General features: G+C 40.5%; 2 protein-coding genes across 4 annotated transcripts in view; both read right to left on the reverse strand.

Annotated features, from left to right (window-relative positions):
* The window catches only part of LOC136694219 (zinc finger protein 850-like), a 517,486-nt gene that overhangs the window by 416,606 nt on the left and 77,644 nt on the right, over positions 1-23,236 (reverse strand). The gene's annotated exons all lie outside the window — the stretch shown is intronic.
* LOC136694260 (stonustoxin subunit beta-like) overlaps positions 4,833-23,236 on the reverse strand; it is a 29,684-nt gene continuing 11,280 nt past the window's right edge. Inside the window, exons 1-6 of one of the 3 annotated variants that reach the window (XM_066667674.1) lie at positions 15,511-15,555; positions 8,699-8,872; positions 8,336-8,525; positions 7,303-7,476; positions 5,676-5,722; positions 4,833-5,431 (exon numbers count right to left, since the gene is read on the reverse strand). In XM_066667674.1, coding sequence (XP_066523771.1) covers positions 4,893-5,431; positions 5,676-5,722; positions 7,303-7,463 — 747 coding nt within the window. In that variant the 5' untranslated portion in view covers positions 7,464-7,476; positions 8,336-8,525; positions 8,699-8,872; positions 15,511-15,555 and the 3' untranslated portion in view covers positions 4,833-4,892. The other 2 variants (XM_066667673.1, XM_066667675.1) reach the window with 2 other exon arrangements.

A 23,236-nucleotide genomic window follows, 5' to 3' on the forward strand; every position in this document is an offset into this window, starting at 1 on the left:
TTGTAGTTGTAGAAAATAGTCACACATTTGTATCAATAAATTTGAAGTCACAGAGTAAACCTCTTCAGGAGTTGCAAACCCGTAGATTTTTTTCCTCTCCCACAAACACAACTTAACAGTTACACCTTCACAAATTAGTCACTGCAGCTGCACAAACCCAACTCTACACACACACACACACACACGTACAAGAATATAATGTGCTCACAGTTTTGCTGCAGTTGCGTTGGGAAACATGGTGTAAAACACACTCGTATAAAACATGCACAAAAGTTGCACATCCTCAAACCAATATGTGAATCTGTGCAGTGCGAGTCACACACCTGTGTTTTATGTTTTGGGATCAGAGGACTCGTTACACACGTGTCAAATGGTTCCGTGACTGACTGCCTCCTACGAAACGCCTTCCAGAAAAGAAACATGGAGGACAGAGGGACCGTGTAGAAAATGGAAGAGGAAACGGGAAATGACTCTTTATCAGACTTCTGATTTAGAAAGTGGCTCAGAGATAAACTGAGTGTAGAGTTGGGTTTGTGCAGCTGCAGTGACCAATTTGAAACGGTAACTGTTAAGACACACACACTCTCTCTCCCTCACACACACACACACTCTCTCTCTCTCTCTCTCTCCCTCACACACACACACACTCTCACTCTCTCCCTCTCACAGACTCTCTTTCTCTCTCTCTCTCTCTCTTTCTCTCTCTCTCTCTCTCTCTCTCTCTCTCTTTCTCTCTCTCACACACACACACACACACACTCACACAGTCTCCCTCTCTGTCTCTTTCTCACACACTCTCTCCCTCTCACACAAACTTAAATTCAAATATCTTTATTGGCATGAACTGTAAATAACAATCGTTGCCAAAGCAAATAACATTAAAGAATGAAATAAAGAAAATAAACAATTAATAACAAAAAACAATAAAAAACAAAACAACAACAAAAACTGATATAGATTTAGATACAGGACTCTGAGTGTGTCATTGGTGCAGTGTGGGACTGTTCTCTCAGGGTGTGACAGCTGTGAACGTATTTAGCACACAATCCCACACACTCTGGAATCTCTCCCAAATACACACTCAGCAGATCTTCATCGTTCATGTTTTCATCGTCCAGTGAAGGGGTGAGAGTCTTCACCGAGCGCAGGAACTCTGTCCTGAGGTGTGTGTGTTTGGGACAGGAAGAGAGAAAGTGCCGCTCTGTCTCTATCTCTCCTGAGCTGCAGTGAGGACAGAGACGCTCCTCTCGGGGCTTCCAGTGTTTCCTCTGGCGCCCGCTCTCTCTCTCCAGGCTGTGGGCACTGAGTCTGTACAGTGTCAGTGTCTGTCTCTCTCTGGGGTGTTTAATTTGACTCAGGTAGTGTGTGAGTGTGTGTTCTCTGTTGAGTGATCTGTAACCTTCTAATTTATTGATTGATGAAATTTCTTGAAGCCAGTTGTTGATGTACTCTACCTGCTGGGTTCTGTGGATCATTTTAAGGTGTGTGTGTGTGTGTGAGGGTGAAGAGGATGTTAGTGTGAAGGTGGTGTTCTTCTTTTGTCTGTCTGTGTGTGTGTGTGCAGTTATAGACGTATGCTGTGTGGTGGTGTGAGTCTGGGTGGGACTGGGAGAGGTGGGAGTGGAATTTCAGGGCTCTTTTTAACATGGGGAGAGAGAGAGAGAGGACACTCCCCCAGCTCTGCTCTGCAGCCGTGGTTTACTGTGTTTCTGTGGACTCTCAGGACTCTTTACAAAACTCCAAGTGACATTTTTCTATTGGATTTTTGTCCCATATATTGTTCCCTTGGTAGATCACTGGTCCCCACACTTCACTACCATATAAAAGTGTGGCTTTAATTATTCAGTTAAATATTTTTATCCAGATTCGAGTGGGTAGGTTGAGTGTGTTTAGTGATTATTTTTTATGGTGAAATTTGCTCTTCTTCCTTTTTCTACCAATGCATTCATAGTTTTACTGAATCTTCCAGATGCACTGATCAGCAGCCCCAGGTAGTTACACTCCGTGACGTGGTGTAGTGTCGTCTCCCCGAATGTAAAATGGAATTTGGATTTGTGAGATCTGGCCTTTTTTTGGAAAATCATGATCTTGGTTTTATCAACGTTAATGTCTATGGCCCAATTCTGACAGTACTCCTCCAGCACTGATAGATGTTGCTGCAGGGTTTGTGCTGTAGGAGCTCATAAAACCAAATCATCCGCATAAAGAAGGAGTTTTATCACTTTATTATTTAATTCTAATCCTAAATGTGTTGATTGTTGGAGAGCTTTGTCCAGTTTGTTTATGTAAATGTTGAATAGTGTTGGAGATAAGTTACAGCCTTGATGCACTCCACGCCCTTGTGTAACTTTAACTGCTGATTCTACATCTCTTATGTTTTTTGAGATGTCCTTGTTTGAATTATCTGGATCTTTATAAAGTTCTTCAAAATATGTGTCAGAAATATATATAAAAATATATACACATATACATACAGACATATAATAATAATCAATGTTTTTCTACAATTATTAATTGATTTAAAGTAAATGTAGTAAATATTAATGCCACAGTATAAATGTAAATAGATGGAGATATTGATAATAACAATAATGACGATATTAATAAAGTAGTCTAGTTGAGTAGTTTGTGACAGAGAAGGGTGATGGAGTCTCTTATCTCAGTGGGGTGTAGTTGGGTGGGTGCAGGTGAGGTTCCCTGAGCAGCCACAGCAGCGTAGGTCTTGGGCTGTGGTGTTGGATGATGGCTGAACACTGGCTGGGGCTGAGGATGCCAGTTGTTCTTGGGTTGAGGAGGTTGATGGAGTGGTGTGTGTTGTGGACTGAAGGCAGATGTGGTGAAGGCTCCTCTGGGTGTTCTGCTGTGGGATTCATGTGTCAGTCTCTGTCTGGTGTGGGCCGTAGGTCTTGTGCGTTGTAAAACAGTGTTCTTTAGGCTTTTTGCAAACTGTTTTACTCCTTTTGAGTTGAGGTGGAGTCGGTCATACAGGTGTGTGTGAAGAATTTCCGTGAAGCACTACTTGTCTGTTGGGTATTTGGATACAGGTCTGTGAATGTCTGAGTTGATGATGTTGATGGTGTGTTGGGGTGTGTCCAGTCTTGGTAATAAGGTGGAGATGGTGACTGTCGCTGTGGGGAATCTCTTGCTGGTATGCTGACATTGCTGTTTGTTTAAGTTCTTCCGGTATGTTTTCTCTTCTCTGCGTTAGATCGTTGGTTCCTGTGTGAATGATGATGTGTTGAACTCCTTCAAATTCCAGATTTGTGAACTGATCTATGGCTTTGAATATTGTTGGAGTCCAGACCTTTGTTGAATTTTTCTTAGGGAAAAGGCGTTTCATGTCTAAATACTCCCCATTTGAGTCACACATGAAGATCACGTCTGCTGTCTTCTTCTGAGTGAGTGGCAGTGAGTGTGTGTTTATGTGTGCTGTGTGGGTCAGTTGTGGGTGTTTGTGTTTGAATGTTTTTGATGGATGGTAGTTTTGGGAATTTTAGATGGAGAAAGTGTTTGGTGGATGGGTGTAGATTCGGTAGTTTTGGGGACGGTAGGTGGAGGAGGTGTGGGGTGAATGGGTGGTGCAGTGAGTGAGGATGAGGGTGTGTTTGACAGAGAGGAAGTGACATCACCCCTGGTCTGGGCTTGTTCCTCTGGCGGTGCTGAGGGGTCTGAGATGCTGTGGTAGGCATTTTTGTAATTGCGGCCATCTCCTCTGTCAGTCTCCGTAAAGCCATCCTTAGACACTGATTGTCCTCTTCTAGTTCTCTCACGGCCTGCTGTAGCTCCCGGATCTCATCTCTCTGCTGCAGTATTAAAGTGTGGAGCTCTCCTGCTGGTTGATTGGTGACACTTTTCTGATGGAGGGAGGACAACGTTCTTTCTTTAAAATCTGTAAATACCTGTTCTAGGATGGACAATCGTTCTTTCAGTGTTCTGACGGTGCCCGCGAGTTTAGGTGTGTGTTCCAGTTGTGGTCGTGGAGTTGTAGAGCTCTGAAGAAAAGTTTTCTGTGGTGTTTACTCTGAGAATGTAGCTATTCTTTTGGTTAAAGCAAATTTCTTCATCTTTGGAAAACAGTCCTGAGAGTTGTGTAGACTGTTTTCCAATCCCTGGATCATAACTGTTATGTTGTGATATATGTTAATAGTTAGAATGGGAGATGTGCATTCTGCATCTTCATATGTGGTCAAATGTCTGGCTTTGATTACTCCATTTTTCTTAATGTAAGTAAATGTCTCACAGATCACTGAATGACAGGCTGTAGGATGATGGGTGAAAAAAAGCAGGCTGCACATTACCTTGCAGTTGTCTTTTGTAGTGAAGTCTGCCACTAATGTTTCTACATTTTCAGACAGGACTTTTCTTAGGGGAGAAATGAGCTAGCGAAGACAAGGCACGTTTGCCAATCTGAATATGTTAATGCTAGCAGAGACATAGTAGCTTGAGCTAGCGGAGACAAGGCAGGTTTGCCAGTCTGAATATGCTAACGCTAATGGAGAAATAGTAGCTTGAGCTAACGAAACCTAGATACATTTAACAGGCTGAAAATGCTAACGCTAGCAGAGAAATAATAGTTTTTCTTAATTTGAATTGACCATTTCTCCTTACTTCTTTCTCCTACCATATTAGTGTATTTCCCCACTGCTCTAAATCAGTGTGCAACATGTAAATAAAAACAACTCACAGTGATGTGCACATCATTTAAACCCTACATTTCATTTAAAATCAATTAAAAACTGAGAGAGAAAACAAACACAACACAGAGTCACAAAGACATTTTAGTTTTTTTTTTACTTTTTAAACATTTTAATGAAAAAAATATTAGTGTTAGTGTGTGTCTGAAAATGTGATATTTTGTGTGTGTGTGAGTGTGTAGGAGAGAGAGAGTGTGTCTATTCTGTCTCACACAGACGCACTGAGGAGCCATAATTCCAGACCACAAACCCAGCGTAGAGGGGCTCAGTGAATTTGGAGGTGAATGTGTGTAAGTGTGTGAGTGTGTGTGTGTGAAGTGAGATGGTGTAGAACGACAGAGTGCCGGACCCCCAGTCCAGATACACTCCGACTCTGTTACAGTGAGAGGGGGGGTGTATCTCAGTTTCCTGAATATTGTGTCTGACACAGTAACTGTTCTCAAAGCAGATCAGACTCCAGGAGAATTTATTGTCTCCAAACCAACTCTCAGCTCCTCCTCCTTTCCTCCTGATTCCTCTGTACGACACTGAGATATAAACCCTCCCCCTCCACTCCACCTCCCAGTAACAGTGTCCAGTTAAACTCTCCACACTCAGAACCTGAGGAACACCATCAAATCTCTTCGGATGATCTGGATACGACTGAGTCTCCTTCACACTCTCCACCTTCCGGTTTCCCTCAGACAGAGAGAGATCAGTGTGTGCTGTGTTTTGATCCAGAGTCAGATCAAAGTGATCTGTACACACACAGACATACACAATTACAAACAATTCTATACGTGTCTATAAGTGTTTGTACTATATATTTCTATGCTAGTGTTTGTGTGTGTGTGTTAGTGTATAGTGTGTGTGTGTGTGTGTTAGTGTATAGTGTGTGTACTTTGTGTGTGTGTGTTTGTACAGGGCGTGTGTGTACTGTGTGTGTGTCTGTGTATAGTGTGTGTACAACGTGTGTGTGTATGTACAGTGTGTGTATCTTACACTTCTTCAGTCCTGATCTCATTCTGCTGATTCCTCCGTGTTGGACTCTAAACATCAAACACACACATTTATAAACTCATTAAACTCCACATCAACCTGAAACTAGGGCTGTGACCATAAGTGCATTCCCCCAACACCGGGGGCATCACATGAGCGGGGTTCAGCTCCTCCCCCTCATCACCGCAGTGGGGGGCTGCACTTCTGTGGTTTTACAGCTCAAATTCACAGGAGTGTGTTCACCCGTCAGCCATAACATTATGAACACCTCCTTGTCCTCTCTCTCAGCTCCACCGTCCACACGCCGGTCACTTTGTAGTTCTACAGTTACACACCGGGTCCACTCACTGTCCACTCTCTCAGCTCCACCGGCCACACGCCGGTCACTCTGTAGTTCTACAGTTAAACACCGTGTCCACTCACTGTCCGCTTTCTCAGCTCCACCGTCCACACGCCGGTCACTCTGTATTTCTACAGTCACACACCGTGTCCACTCACTGTCCTCTCTCTCAGCTCCACCGTCCACACGCCGGTCACTTTGTAGTTCTACAGTTACACACCGTGTCCACTCACTGTCCACTCTCTCAGCTCCACCGTCCACACGCCGGTCACTCTGTAGTTCTACAGTTAAACACCGTGTCCACTCACTGTCCGCTTTCTCAGCTCTACCGTCCACACGCCGGTCACTCTGTATTTCTACAGTCACACACCGTGTCCACTCACTGTCCTCTCTCTCAACTCAACTGTCCACGCGCCGGTCACTCTGTAGTTCTACAGTTAAAAACCGTGTCCACTCATTGTCCACACTCTCAGCTCCACCGTCCACATGCCGGTCACTCTGTATTTCTACAGTTACACACCGTGTCCACTCACTGTCCTCTCTCTCAGCTCCACCGTCCACACACCTGTCACACTGTAGTTCTACAGTTACACACAGTGTCCACTCACTGTCCTCTCTCTCAGCTCCACCATCCACACGCGGGTCACTCTGTAATTCTACAGTTACACACCGTGTCCACTCACTGTTCACTCTCTCAGCTCCACCGTCCACACGCCGGTTACTCTGTAGTTCTACAGTTACACGCCGTGTCCACTCACTGTCCTCTCTCTCAGCTCCACCGTCCACACACCTGTCACACTATAGTTCTACAGTTACACACCGTGTCCACTCACTGTCCTTACTCTCAGCTCCACCATCCACACGCTGGTCACTCTGTAATTCTACAGTTACACACCGTGTCCACTCACTGTTCACTCTCTCAGCTCCACCGTCCACACGCCGGTTACTCTGTAGTTCTACAGTTACACACCGTGTCCACTCACTGTCCTCTCTCTCAGCTCCACCGTCCACACACTGGTCACTCTGTAGTTCTACACTTACTCCTGTAATCTAATTCTATATCTCTGCAATACTAACTGTTATTTCTTTCTGTCTTCTGTTGTGCACTATGTACAGTACTGTGACACTACAATTTTCTTCAGGATCAATGAAGTGTTATCTTTTTATCTTAAGAACAGTCATTATAATAAACACATGATTAATCTTGTGTAATTATGTAAGTGGTGTCAGGCTCTGTGTGTGTGTGTGTGTTTGTAAGAGAGAGTGTGAGAGAGACAGACAGACACTCACTGTAGTTTCTCCAGTGCACAGTGTGGATCCTGCAGTAGATCAGAGAGCAGCTTCACTCCGGACTCTCCTGGGTGATTGTAGCTCAGATCCAGTTCTCTCAGGTGGGAGGGGTTTGATTTCAGAGCTGAAGCCAGAGACGAACAGCCTTCATCTGTAATCATACACCCAGACAATCTGCAGAAAGAAGAGATGGAGCTTACATGGAGAAACAACAGCTTTAGTACAGTACACACACAGACACACACACATCACTAAACTCTGGTTAAAATTCATCAATGCTGTTAAAAAAAACACACCACCACTAACATGACATAGCATTTTTTGTACTTTTAATTACTACATGTTTAAATATGTTTTATTCTGCGCAGCAGGAGATACCAAAGAGGACCAAAGACAAAGTAGAAGTCATTCTCATCTGGACAGTGAGTCTGAGTGAAGATATTTTTAAATGAGACATACATGATATTACATAGGCACTATTACACCAATCAGTTACATAAAATATTATACTAGGGGGTGAAATTTCAAAAACTTTCATGAATTTGTCTTGTCATGTATTGCTAGTATTGTTGCAGGGTAAAAACACACAAACAGATGAGTGCGAGACATGATGAGTCTTGGTGTGACAGGGTTCGACTGTTTGAAATCTCATGGCCATAGCTTCAAAAGTGACCGACTTAAGCAGGTTGAAATTTTGGCCAATGCATTCCTATGGGAAAAATGACCACTTTAGAAACTCGTATTTTGAAATTCGTAAGTTGGGTCACTCCAAAAAGCACAAGCACCCCGAGTTGGCATAGGATCTATGACCATGTGAAATGGCTGTAGCATGAAAACCCTAGGAGGAGTAGAATTTTACATTTTGTGAATAGAATAATAATAAGAAAAAGAAAGAAAAGATTTCGATGAAGAGTAATTTGGCTTTGACAAGGTAAATTAATAAGCTGAATCAGAAACACTTCTAAATCATTATGAGTTTAACTTTAATAAAATAAACAACTCCATACCAAAGAATACTTTATTTTAAACCCACCTTTTGAAAGTTTTACCTGAGAGTCTCCAGTTTACAGAGTGAACTCTTCAGTCCAGCAGAGAGCAGCTCCACTCCTGAATCCCGCAGGTCATTGTTACTGAGGTCCAGCTCTTTCAGGGAGGAGTTTACTGACTGTAGAGCTGATCCCAGAGTTTCACAGGAGTCCTTGGTGAGATTAAAGACAGCAAGTCTGTAAAAACCGAGTAAACACAGCATGTGGTGTGATGATGTAGAGTGATGATACTGTTCATATGCTTCTTTTTCATTTAGAATAGGTTCACTGAATTGATATATTGTTTGTAACTTGAGTTAAAGTTTATAATCTACTTTTTCATTCAGGATTGACTCTACAGAAAAATTTACCTGAGAGTCTCCAGTTTACAGAGTGAACTCTTCAGTCCAGCAGAGAGCAGCTCCACTCCTGAATCCTGCAGGTCATTGTTACTGAGGTCCAGCTCTTTCAGGGAGGAGTTTACTGACTGTAGAGCTGATCCCAGAGTTTCACAGGAGTCCTTGGTGAGATTACACCCAGCAAGTCTGTAAAAACAGAGTAAACACATACATTATGTGGTGTGATGATATGTCGGTTGATAAGGTCCCTTCTTTTTGAAACTAGAAAATGTTCACTGGATTGTTGTAGCCTGATATTTCCTCCTCACAGTGTTTAAACTCCTGACTGCTAGAGTGCGCTGTTGTACTGTCTTCAGTCATTAGACTCTTCCACCCCATTGTAAACAAGTAACTTCAGAACGTACTGCTAACGTTAGCATTAGTAAACCCATTTGATGGCATTGGCCAAGTATGGCATAAGCTCCAGCTAATTTCAAGAGAACCTCCTGAGCATCAGGTCCAGAGATATCCCGGAGAAGTACTTTAACACATGGAGCGCACTGAGGGAGATTTTCTGCATCAGGTGTGTTATCACAATGTGAGACGAAGCGTGGAGCAGCACTTGTGTAGGAGAATCTTTTCTCGCTCTGTTCTCACATGTGCTGATTCTGACTTTACCAGTCCGGGTAATGTCCACGATGAATGCTGCGTTTGTTTCTGTGTGAAAGCTAGAGCGGCTCCCATATATTACAGAGCTGAGGTGTGGGCATATTGTGGATTTTCAGATTCCACAACAAAGGCAATACATACTACATACATGTTCACTTGTATATGTATTTTTTGTTGTTTTGTTTATTTTTAGGAATCTTGCAATCTCTTTCAATTCTAAAATTTCTGATGACATTTTATTATATATATTGAATATATTGAATCGTAACTCCTGTATCGTGATATGTATGGTATCACCACATTCTCACACAGCTCTACTGGAATATGTTTTATCATTAAAATTAACTTATACTAACAAAGCTAGTGTTGGTAATTAATAAATTGGTGTTTGCATATGTGTGTGTAGTGCACAGTGTGAGCATGACTGTAACTAGCTACAAGGACACAGAGGTCTGGACATCGGTTGTGTTTTGATGTTTTCCCCATCTCCCATATATCTAGGACATGGGTAATCGACAGACTTTGGTCTGAATATTTTTGCTGGATCTAGCAACCCTACTCTCAGTTTGTTGGTAGAATTGCCAACCTGCTCTCACAAGACCTTTCAATTACTAACCATCTTTAAGTGCTTGTTGAGAGGTATGTTATGCACATATTATAGACTAACATACGACACTGCTGCTATGAAATGAACGTGAGGACTTTGTGAGGACAAATCGAAGGTTTAGTCAGAAATATGTGTGTAGCACCTCTATTCAAAACCTGTTCTCTAACTGCAGCACCATTAGCTGAGCACACTAATACCTGTCAGGTTATGCTACTTTGTCAGATCGTGCTACCCAGTGTGTATTTACAGGTTTAACTCAGAAATTACAAATGTACGACATCTTAACACAGGATAAAAACGGAGTAATACAACATGCTTTCAGCAGTTGGAAGTTTTATAGTAATGTTATATTTATCTTAAATCACTTTATAAAACAAATCCAAAACAATTAAAACTGTAAGTATCATATCTTGTAATTTATCTAAACATGATTCCAGCATCAGTTATTTATATAAGTTACACATTTCTGTATCATAATCACTTGCTTCCAGCTTTAAACAGTTATTATTAAAAGTAATGTGATATGATGTAATCTATGCAGTATATTAGTACATTATAAGAACATGAAATGTTTATTACTAATATTATTACTAATATAATGCATGGTGTTTGTGATTATAATAGTATTTTATGTTTTTTTTTTTAGTAATCAGTAAGGAGAAGTGAGAGGAGGATGAACACACAGTGAGAGACAGAAAGAGAGGTAAACGTAAAACAAAATACACAGACTAATTCGGGTCAAAGCAGTTTATGGGAGTATTGATATTCTTCTAATTTAGAAGTCAGCATTAGAAGTTGTAAACATTTGGCATTGTGAAGTGAAGTGAGTTTTCATTCCCGCAGTGTGGACCTCACTAATACTTTAATTCTTGTTACAGCCCTGAGTGTGAATGTGTGCACTTGTGGTGTTTTAAGTAGAGCCTGTTTACTCTTTAACACTATTCAATAACATGGACATTGACTACAATTTCATTTGAATTACTAACTGTTTTGATGTTGTTTTTTATAAAGCCACTGTAACATGGAGGAGGAAGAAGCAGGTGATTTCATGTTACTGTTAACTGTTAATGTTTGAGATGTGAATGTTTAATATCAAAAATAGCAGGTGAAAAACAAAGTTACAGTTGGAAACAAACAGGTCAAAATGTCAGTAAACAGAAAACCAGGCTGACTACGTGGTGTCAGGATGTATTCGTTCTGTGCTTTGGTCTTGTGTCTATTTTCACTTGTGTTACCTTTAGTCTCGCCCCACACCTGAGTGGGGTCACATTATCCCAGTCATATTCACTATTTAAAGCCTGTCTTGGTGTCTATGTTTTGCAGTTCATTGTCATTGTTAGTCTTAGTGTTCATGGTTTACGTCTTTAGGGTCTAGAGTTCAAAGTAAAAAAATAAACATTGCTTGTTTTTTACATGATATGGATTTGGAGAATGAAATGAAAGTCAAATAACCACCACTTTTTCATTTTTAACATCTGTTTTTCTAATAAAAAATCACCAAGGTTCATGGACCCACAAAGCTTTTTTAACTTTAATTTTGTACTTGCTGAACACCTGCTGAAGTGAAAGATTAAACTGAAAATTAAGTATTTCACTTTTAATTGTATTAATGAATCTAAACATTTCATTTTGAATTTTATGATATTTGTCATACAAGTTTGGAAAAATAAATAGTAAAACGTATTTGTATTTTCATTTTGTTGTCTTCACTTCAGTTTTAATGTTGTCAGGATTTCCCTCCCATATCGGGTGGAGGACAGATGTCCACATTCATGTGATCACCCGTGGAGACATGGGAGTTGTAGTGAGGGACAGATGAGAGCGAGGTCGGTGTGAAAGACAAATCAAACGGTGAAAGGATTTCAGACAATGAGAGAAAATTCAGCAGTAAATCTAAAAGTACAATAAACATTTATTAATGATGAACTCACACAGCTTTTCTGGACGCTTTGATCACTGGCAGCAGTCTCAGAACACCTTCCTCTGATGTATTATATTTCCTAAGGTCAAACTCATCTAGTTCTTCTTCTGAATTCAACAATACAAACACCACAGCTGACCACTGATCAGGAGAGAACCTGACTCCACTGAGAGAAACTCCTCTGTTCAGGTGTTCCTGGACTTCCTGCACTAGAGAGTGATCGTTCAGTTCATTCAGACAGTGGAACAGATTGATGGTTTTCTCTGGAGAGGGATTCTTCCTGATCTTCTTCTTGATATAGTGGACTGTCTCCTCTCTGCTGTGAGATCGGATTCCTGTACGTGTCAGTATTCCTCGTAAGAGAGTCTGATTGGACTCCAGTGAGAGACCCAGAAGGAACCGGAGGAAAAGGTCCAGGTGACCATTCTCACTCTGTAAGGCCTTGTCCACTGCAGCTGTAGGAACTCTGACATGGTGGATGCTCTGAAGACCCTAGAGAGATCAGTGGAACTCTGTTGTAGTCCATCTCTGCTGATGAAGGAGAGTAATGTGTATGAAGCAGCTAGAAACTCCTGGACACTCAGGTGGACAAAGCTGAACACCTTCCCCAGGTGCAGCCCAAACTCCTCTCTGAAGATCTGGGTACAGACTCCTGAGTACACTAACACTTCTCTGACATCAATGCCACACTCTCTCAGGTCGTCCTCGTAGAAGATCAGATTGCCTTTCTCCAGCTGTTGGAACGGCAGTTTTCCCAGAGCCAGGACACTCTCTCTAGTTTTCTGAGGATCAACCTCCTGTTTTCTCTGGTACTTTTGTTCCTTGTGTTTGATCTGAAAGATCAGGAAGTGTGTGAACATTTGAGTCAGAGTCTTGGGGGTCTCTCCACCCTCTGCTCCACCCAAAACTCTCTCTAGAACTGTGGCTGAGATCCAGCAGAAGACTGGGATGTGGCACATGATGTAGAGGCTTCTGGAGGACTTGATGTGGGAGATGATTTGATTGGCCAGGCTCTGGTCACTGATCCTCTTCCTGAAGTACTCCTCTTTCTGAGGGTCACTGAACCCTTGTACCTCTGTTACCTGGACAACACACTCAGGAGGGATCTGATTGGCTGATGTGCCTGATAGCCGCATTAAAGCATGCCTTTAAAGCGGCTTTAAAAAGAGGATACAGAGACGACAGCGGCCTGTCCATGAGTTAAGTTGTTTACATCTGAAACCTGGCGAATCCGAACATGCTCAAATATACTTTACAAACTATGTGCAGACACTTTCTAACCAGGAATGGGAGTGTTTTCAGTCCCTGCAGAGAGAATTTATGTAGCCAGTGCCACTAGTATATTCACAGAGAAAATAGGTAGCTGTGCCTTTAAGAAACTCGCGGGAAAGATGGGTAGTCGAGTCTCGCGATATTAGCTGAAGTATCGTTTGGTTCTTAATCAGAAGCATTTGTTAACCAGCTTCGACAGTGTGCGACTGATTCTTTTCCGTTTAGTGGATTGGTGGATGCTCTCCATTTTTAAACATTTTCTTGTAACTAAAGCCAGGGTTACTAAGGTGAGATTTTTGCAGTGTACTGCAGTGATCCCGGTATGCACAGTGGAGGTTGAGTTACAGATAATGCCATGTTTAATAGGTGGGAGTGAATAGGAGGGGGGTCTCTTTGAATATATGGCTAAACGTAGGCTTTTTCATGTTAACTTTCACTGGGCTGTTGAATATAACTACTCTCACCTGTAGAATGGAGACTTCATTCAGCATCTCTAGAGCTGTATTGCTGTGTTATACGGTAAATGGACACAGATATGTAGAGTTCTTTGAGCTTTGGGTTCTTTTAAAGGTGCTTTGCATAAATAGTAAAACGTATCTTTTATTTTTACGAGAAGTGTTTGATGAAAAGTGATAATTGTGTACTGTTCTTTCTTTTCCTGGGTTAGGTTTAATTAAAAGATCGAAAGGGACCTTTTAAACGGGCTCGTTCGGGGAGGATAAAGTGCCAAATACCAATACGGTGGGATTTCTGTGAACTGACCAGAGGGTTACGTTGGATTAGGGGCAGTAATAAATAATTTTGAGAACGCACAGTGGATTGAAGAGGGATAAGGACTTCTCAAGAGTTTTGAGTTTTTTTGTTTTTTTGTTTCACGAAGTGTATTTTGTTTGGTGTATTTTACTGTATGAGTTGTGTTTAATAGGTGTGCAGTGTCTTTTCTTTTGGAACTGGGTTTTTCTTGTATTTTCTTGTGAAGTATATGTGAGCTAAGGGGTCAGCCCATCTGTCCCTATTTCAGCCTGTGTTGGGTTCTAAGTGATATGCTGCCCTTTAGTATTAGGGAATTAGAATTTTAAGCTTAACTCCGGGAATGTTTTATGAGCATTTGCTCCTAACTGAAGCATATGCTTACCCAGCCACCTTGACGTTGAGTTCACTAGAACGCTTGAGCAGGCAAGATATACAGAGGGCTCAGGAAACAGATCCTGTCATTGGTGCCGTGAGGCGTGAGATGATAAATGGTAATGTTTGTGATTCTGCACAAAGTGATAATTCAGATGTTGCACAGTTATGCAGAGAAAGTGCCAAACTGACAATGAAAGATGGCATAGTATACAGAGTAGTGAATAAAACAAGCGGCAGAGATGTTTTGTAGCTTGTCCTGCCAGAGACTTATCGAACCAGTGTTTCAAAGTCATTGCATGATGAGGGTGGACACTTGGGGATTGATCGTATAATTGAACTTGTGAAAGACATATTTTATTGGCCCCGAATGTGCCTGAAGATTGAGCAATACATTAAGACATGTGGACGATGTGCAGCTGAAAAAACACTCCCACAAAGAGCTTCTCCATTAAACCGGATCACAAGCACTGGTCCTCTTGACTTAGTTTGCATTGAATTTCTCACTATTGAGCCAGATTCCAAAGGAATCACAAATGTTTTCATAGTGACAGATCATTTCACTCGCTATTCGCAAGTGTTCTGTACAAAGGATCAAAGAGCAGTAACTGTGGCCAAAGTTTTATCTGAGAAGTATTTTGTGCACTATGGATTGCCTGCCAGAATTCACTCGGATCAGGGACGTGACTTTGAGAGTAAGCTCATTAAGGAAGTTCTGACCATGTTGGGGATAAGAAAGTTATGAACATCTCCATATCATCCTCAGGGAGATCCTCAGACTGAGCGATTTAATCGCACTCTTCTTTCCATGCTCAGAACACTTGATCCTGCAAGGAAACAGCAGTGGAGCCAACAAATAATTTAGCTTGTCCATGCATATAACTGCATGAAAAATGATGCCACTGGTTATTCACCATATTTTCTAATGTTTGGTAGAGAAGCGCGTTTGCCAGTGGACATTTGCTTTGGCACCTCTCCAGATGGAGAAGATGAAGTCCACTATCAGCAGTATATTGCCAAGATGAGACAATCACTAGAACAAGCATATCAGTTGGCATCTACAGCATCTTTAAAAAGCCATCAAAAGAACAAGGCCCATTATGACCAAAGAGTAAGAAGCCAACCCCTAGAAGAAGATGACAGAGTGCTTCTTCGGAATTTTGGTTTAACTGGGAAACATAAACTACAAGATAAATGGAAGTCTTTGCCTCATGTAGTGATTGGAAAAATGCCAAATTTACTGTACTGTACCGGTTAAGAATTTACATAGAGACCATCTTTTCCCCTCTGGATATTTGGTAAGAATGCCAGAATCTTCAGATGTGGAAATTGTGCCACAGAGATCTGTAACAAGAGCACAGAGACAAAGTAAAAGAACAAAGGCTAGAGTTGGTGGAAAGCAGTGAAGAAACCTCAGAGCCTGAGAGTGAAGAAGTGCATCAACCTCCTCAGATAGACCTTGTAGATGTGCAAAGGCACCTAGGAGAGATGTTGGAATCTTCTGAACGAACTGATGAGGTTGAAGATGATAGACAAGCAGTGAATAATGGTGAGATGGATCAAAGCCCAGAGGTTGTTGAAATGGCACCAAGGACCTTTCTGGAGAATGCTGAAATGGAGGAAACCACATACTGATACTGTGGTGGGCACAGATTTAAAAGTGGGAGACGTCCCTGATTCTAATACTTCAGTGGAGGATGTTGGACCTATTTGTACCCGTTCATCCAGGAGAGAAAGGAGACCTGCCATTCGGCTAAGTTATGATGAACTTGGAAAGCCTACAGATTGCCCTGTAGCCATCATTCACAAAGGAATGGTTATACAGTTCAGTGAGCACCATGAGGGTTGCCGAGTCCCAAGACTTAGTTCTCAGAAAAATCCTATAGCAATTTGCTCTATGCTCTATGACTCTAGGCTTAGTCAAAGTAAGTTCAGTGTCAACTAAGACACATGTTAACAAGAAAAAAACAAAAGTTAAAAAAAGGAAAAAATAATAGATAAATAACAGCAGGCATAATGAGGACATTAGCCATTTAGAAGGGGGAGGGTGTAGCCTTGGTTAAAATTATAGCTCTCTTACTACAATAAAACAAATAAGTAATTTCATTTGGACCAAATCCAAGATAAAAATTTAATAATCTGTATATATAGTTCCAAGATATATATTACATTTTATTGGTTTGTTTGGTAGCTTAAAATATCAAGGGATGTACGCAATGAGTGAAAAAAGTGGAAGGGGAGGGGCTAAGAGAGAGAGGGAGAGAGACAAGAGGTCGGAGATGGCGCGGGAGTAAAACAACGGTAGAAGCAAAGTTAAGAAAAAAACTTAACACCGCTATCTTTTGTCAGTTATTACATCAATTGCCCACTCGGTAATTATAGTTAATACTGAAGACTGCTTGTGCCACGTTTGTGAAGAGTTCCAAATGGGAATCTATTGGTTTATAACTTAGCTAGCCTTGCTGAGGAGCTAGGGGTGGTTAGCCTGCTGTGCTGTTTTTTTTTTTTGTTTTTTTTTTTTTTTGTAGTCGTTATTTGCTCTCTCTCCATTGCTCATAAAGACTGTGGTGTTCGAAAAACGAGCATTGTTACACTCTTTTCGTTGCGCTGGACACAGAAACTCAGTAATTCTGCCCCACATAGCGCTCTGAGTCCCCTCGTGGCTCAGAGTTCCTCTGGCTTCGAGGGAACACGCTCAGCCTCTCCATTACTGCCTGAAGGGGGTGGTCTACTCCTGTCAACCACGACATTGGCGCCGGGATATGGTGCTCTCATTCTCTCCTACCTAGTGAAACCAAGGTACACCGTTCTAATATTTCTTTTTGCTCTGTTGAGTGAAGCGACCACTTAAGTTTTGGGTCTCCACGTTCCCGAGCATCGGCTCAGGCCTGCAACATTTTTATGTTTTCATAATTTTAAGTTTTGAGTATTTAAGACCGTGGGCCCACAAGAGTTAAGATATCGTTTAAAGTTACGTTTCATTTCATTTCGTTTTCATTATAGTGTATACACTTAAACATACACATACACTTAAACAAAGGGTTGTGATTATGTAAAACTTGAATTTGTTATTGGTCTGTAAAGTGAAATTATGCACTTATGTTAGGTGGGTTTATTCAACAGCATATTGTGTAAAAATAAGCTGTAAATTTGGTATCTGATAATTTGTGTAATGTAAATTTTCTATCAAAAGATTAGAAAATTCATAACAAGAGGTACACATATAAGCTCAATAGTACATTGTTGAAACATTAAGTAAAAGTCTAATTTTTTATACATGCGTATTTGCGTTATCTCTTTAGTGTGGTTGAGGTGTTATTAATTTACACTGAGGAAGAGGGGAATTGGAATTCAGGACCCTTATTCTAGCCATAATTAATGGGGTAGGGGTTACATATACAGTGCCAGGTGTAGGAAGTGGCTGCCATTTTGTTTTGGGAACAAGGGTTTTTTATTCTGTGTTCAGATGTCAGGGAGTTAGGGAAGCATATTTGTCTTTTGCTTTGGTTCACTGCTAGGTAAGGTATTAATTTGTTCAGCAGGGTTTTTGTTTGTTGTTATGGCCTGGGTCACTCTTGAAGTTGTATCAATGTTTGTCTTCACTTGGATTGTCAAACAATTTGAGTATCTTATTCTTTTCATTTCTTCTCATCATACATTTACTGTCAGTAAATCACCACATACACTGCCATGGCCACTTTCCCCTAGACAAGGTCGTAACAAACATGATAACTGAACAAAGAATCATATTAGTATGAAAGTGTAATTAAGCTGGTTAAAGTAAGTGATTTTAGTCAAATCAAATCAAATTAATTTTTATAGTGCCTTATACAACTGATGTCACAAAGCAGCTTCACAGAATTCCAGTAAGACAAAGTTTTAACATGAAATATAAAAATGTAAAGAATGTAAAAATCTCCAGGTGAGCGAGGCCAAGGGCGACATTCGCAAGGAAACACTCCCTCAGCTGAGGAGGAAAATTTGGGAGGAACCAAGGCTCACAAGGGGGACCTGTCCTCTCGTCAATCTACTGGTAATAACAGTTAGGAATCTGTGAAAACTTCAGTGTAGGGGGCGGGCAGCTCCAAGGCAAGTGGTGGTGGCTGGAGCATGGGCAGCTGGTCTTAAAATTATTAAAATCTTAAAATTATTTTTAATATCTTTAGGTGTATGTAAAGGAGAAAACTACCAAAGGCTAAACTAAAAAAATGAGTTTTTAGCCTAGATTTGAAGATTGCGACTGTGTCTGAGTCCCGAACATTTTCTGGAAGATCATTCCAGAGTTGGGGGCTTTATAATAAAAAGTTCTTCCCCCAGCTGAGGCCTTCTGAATTCTGAGAACTATTATAAATCCAGTACTCTATGATCTGAGTAAACATGGAGGCTCATAATAGGAAATAGTATCTTGAAGGTATTCAGGAGTGAGCCCATGTAGAGCTTTATATGTTAATAACAGAATTTTGTAATCGATGCGGAATTTAACAGGCAGCCAGTGAAGTGATGATAGAACTGGACTGATATGTTCAAATTCTCTAGTTTTAGTGAGGACCCTGGCTGCAGCATTTTGATCTAGTTGAAGTTTTCTTAAATTACTGCTGGTGCGTCCTGACAGTAGTGCGTTACAATAGTCAAGCCTTGAAGTAATAAAGGCATGTACTAATGTTTCTGCGTCCTGCAGTGATAAGTCATTTCTAATCGTGGCGATGTTGTGAAGATGTAAAAAAGCTGTCCTAGTGATTACTGCCTATGTGCTGATCAAATTATAAATCTGGGTCAATTATGAAGCCAAGGTTTTTTGCTGCTGAAGCTGGTTTAACTGTAAAGTCAGCGAGATTTAAAATTAAATCTGATCATTTATTTCTTGCCACCTTTGGACCCAAAAGCAGGACATCTGTTTTGTTGCTGTTTAGAAGGAGGAAGTTACGCAACATCCAGCCTTTCACGTCTTTTACACAGTCCTCTATTTTCTTTAATCTATGTTTGTTATCGGGCTTGGCTGAAATATACATCTGCGTCATCTGTGTAACAGTGAAAGTTAATGTCATGGTTTCTTATAACTTTGCCTAGTGGTAACATACATAATGTAAATAATAATGGTCCTAAAATAGAGCCTTGTGGAGTTCCAAATCTTACTTCAGAAAAATTGAAAGATAGATTGTTTACTTCTACAAACTGACAATGTTCCGTTAAGTAAGATTTGAACCATTGTCATCTAGGTATATATTGAGTAGGTTTTGTGCAATTAAATCATTGTTTTATATCTTTTAAATATGTTTACTCTTACTCACGATTGAGTCTGAGGTGAGTTAATGTGTCATTTAGGGTAGAATGTAAATTATGAAGTGAGATTACAGGTACTGATTGTTCGTAGAACATATATGATATTTTTTGTCGAATATAATTATCTTGTTCACATTGTTTAACCATCTTTTGTGCACTTTGTGTATACAAGGAAAATAAATGGTCCACATTACTGTGATGGGTGGTGTCTTCAATACAATGTCAGAGCAAATCTTGAACAACACAACACACAACTAAAGCTCACTCCCTGTTGTTTTTGTGTATTTACAGAGTAAACCAGGAAAAGAGTTGTCTGCATAATCCAGCCCACTCCCTGTTGTTTCCTTGTACTTACAGTGTAAGAAGCAGAGAACTGTGAGGAACTACATAATCCAGCCATTCTCTGTTGTTTCCCTGTATTAATGGTGTAAGAAAGAGAGAACAATAATTACTTTGTGGTTTCTTTATAATTAATGAAAAAATAAAATGTGTATAAAGCTTTGCATGTCTTATTATTGTGTTATATACATATATACATATACAATCTTATTGCTAAGATTCTAGAAAAAGTCGTGTCACAGCAGTTGTGCTCTTACCTACAAAACAATGACATTCATGACATTTTTCAATCTGGATTTAGACCAAATCACAGCACAGAAACGGCTCTAACAAGAGTAACTAATGACTTACTCCTTTCACATGATAAGGGCTATATCTCTATTCTGGTGCTGCTTGACCTTAGTGCAGCATTTGATACCATAGATCATGTGATGCTTCTTGATAGGCTGGAAAATCTGGTAGGAATAAAAGGATCTGCCCTCTCTTGGTTCAGATCTTATTTATCCGATCGTTACCAATTTGTTTATCTGAATAATAAATCCTCTAATCATACTTTAGTTAAATATGGTGTCCCACAAGGATCAGTGCTTGGCCCTGTATTGTTCACACTCTACATGCTGCCACTGGGTAGACTAATCCGTAAGCATGGGATTCAATTCCACTGTTATGCTGATGACACACAACTGTATATATCAGCCAAACCCAATGATGTTGCTTGTCTACGTAAAATAACAGAATGTCTAACTGAAATTAAAGACTGGATGATGCAAAACTTTCTCATGTTAAATTCTGATAAATTCTGATAAAACTGAGGTCTCACCCCAGTTCTCTCGTCCCTACACTGGCTACCTGTAAAATTTCGCATTGACTATAAAATACTCCTCTTAGCTTATAAATCTCTAAACAGTTTAGGCCCGCAGTATCTTACTGAACTTCTCATACCTTATCGCCCGTCACGTACACTTCGTTCACAGGATGCCCATCTACTCTTTGTTCCTCGCATTAAGAAAAACACAGCAGGAGGAAGAGCCTTTTCTCACAAAGCTCCTCAACTCTGGAATAGCCTTCCGGTTACTGTTCGGGGCTCAGACACACTCTCAATCTTTAAATCTAGATTAAAAACCTACCTTTTCAAACAAGCTTTTGGTTAATCACTCACCTTCAGGTTACTCCTTCTATATTGGTGTTCGGGCTGGTTTTCATATTATCACTGTTCTGTATTAATCCTGTCATATCACCATAGCTACAGCATTCTTAGTTAGCTTTGTAGTACCTGCCAACAACGCTGTCTGTCGCTGGGTTCTCTTGCCTGACCAGTGGAAGCTTTTTTCGCAGGACAAATTTCCCCGTTCTTTACCATGACCCTACTAACCTCTGTATTTTTATTTGTTCCCTTTGTCTGGCTTTCTTTCTCCTGTCTCTCTCTCATGCTTTGAGATGTCCTGCTGCTCTCCAGGTTTTGCCCTGATCCAGCCCGTGTCCTGTACAAGATCCTGGCCTTGCTAAGACTCATACATCACTAATATCATCATCCTCACCATTTTCATTTCTACTTCTCCATCATCACTAATATACTACATTTATATTACTATAACCCCTTCACTTTTACTTCTGTTCTCTATTGTGTCTCCGGTGTCGACCCGAGGAGGATGGGTTCCCCGTATGAGTCTTGGTTCCTTCCAAGGTTTCTTCCTCGTGTGCTGAGGGAGTTTTTCCTTGCCACTGTTGCCCCTGGCTTGCTCATAGGAGGCTTGGACCCGGATCTCTGTAAAGCTGCTTTGTGACGACTTTTTGTTGTGAAAAGCGCTATATAAATAAAATTTGATTGATTGATATATCATGGCTAAGACATAGCCCATATGAAATTAGGTAATGGTCAGAGATTGCTGAGGTTTGTGTATAATATTAAGTTTGTCTATGTTAAGACCTAGTGTCAAAACTAAGTCTAAAGTGTGACTACAATAGTGTGTAGGCACTGTTAATTTTTGAGTAATGCCAACAGAGTCTGGGATTGAAGTAAAGGCCTTTTCAGTGGGTCATCTTCCTTCTCAAAATTGATATTGAAATCTCCTACAATTATAACTTTATGATTGCACACAGCTAGGTTTGCAGCGAAATCACTGAATTCTTTTAGAAATTCTGAATAGAGCCCTAGAGGTCTGTAAATGTTACATAATAAAAATGTCTTATTTTTTGTGAGCAGATTTGTCATAATGGTGGAGAGAACCTCAAAAGAAATGAAGGTGTCACATAGTTTATGACTGATATCTAGAGTATTTTGGTAAATGACACATACTTCACCTCCTTTGCCTGATAATCTTGGGCTATGCTCATGATTACAGTCTAGAGTGGTGGCTCAGTTTAGTGCTGAATATTCATCTGATCTAAATCTAATCTGAGGTGTTGCTGCTATCATCTGAATATGATTTAATATTGATTAGGTTGTTGAAACGTTGTTGAGTTTTTCTACATTTACATTTAATTCGGGGCAAAGGCATAGTTTCAATCCAGATGAAACTAGGCGACGCCTCAAGGCAGTTCGCAGACGGTCGGTTTAGCCTGTCTGTCTGCGGCCTGGTCCCGGCTCTGGATTGTCAGCAGCTGTTTATACTGACTCTGCTGACGTAGCATCAAGCTACTTGTTGAGGAACTAATTAAAATAATTGCTTGTTAAAAGCAATAGCGTGGTGTTTAATACTATAAATGTGTATATTCATCATACTACATTTATCATAATAATCACATCTAAAGTGTTCAGACTAAAGTAAATTATCCTACAGATTATAAAGAGATAAAGCAGCAGGTTAATAAAACACTTATGTTAACTTTGCAACATTATTCAATATGTAAGTACATACCACCATCTACTGGCAAAATGTTGCAACTTTAGTGAAAAGGTCAAGATGTTTTAGAATAACGTCTGTACAGGTAAATAAAATAAAGTAAACAAAGAACCCCAAATCAAGCAAACAAAAAAATAAAACTCTGTAGATCTAAAAATATGCTGTCTGTACATGAAAAAACAACCTCTTTAGATGTAAAAACATGCTGTACACTCAAAACAATAGTTCGGTAGACATAAAAGAAACACCTCTCAATACAACAACACACACATACTTTTCGTCTGTACACGTCATATTTTTAGGTGTACAGGCGTTAGGTTTAAGACGATTTAGGCCCCAAATGCATGCCATACACGTTATTTTCCGGCCCACTGTATGGAATAACCACGTGACTGAAAACAACCTATTGGAATGATGCTCTGGACTGAGGGCGCTGTCTCTGTGGGGACTGTCCAATAGGAGAGCAGCTGTTATGATTTTCCAGCCAATCGTGTGAGAGGGGGCGGGCGTTGTGG

The sequence above is a fragment of the Hoplias malabaricus genome, chromosome 4, assembly GCF_029633855.1.
Source record: "Hoplias malabaricus isolate fHopMal1 chromosome 4, fHopMal1.hap1, whole genome shotgun sequence".
NCBI classification, from domain to species: domain Eukaryota; kingdom Metazoa; phylum Chordata; class Actinopteri; order Characiformes; family Erythrinidae; genus Hoplias; species Hoplias malabaricus.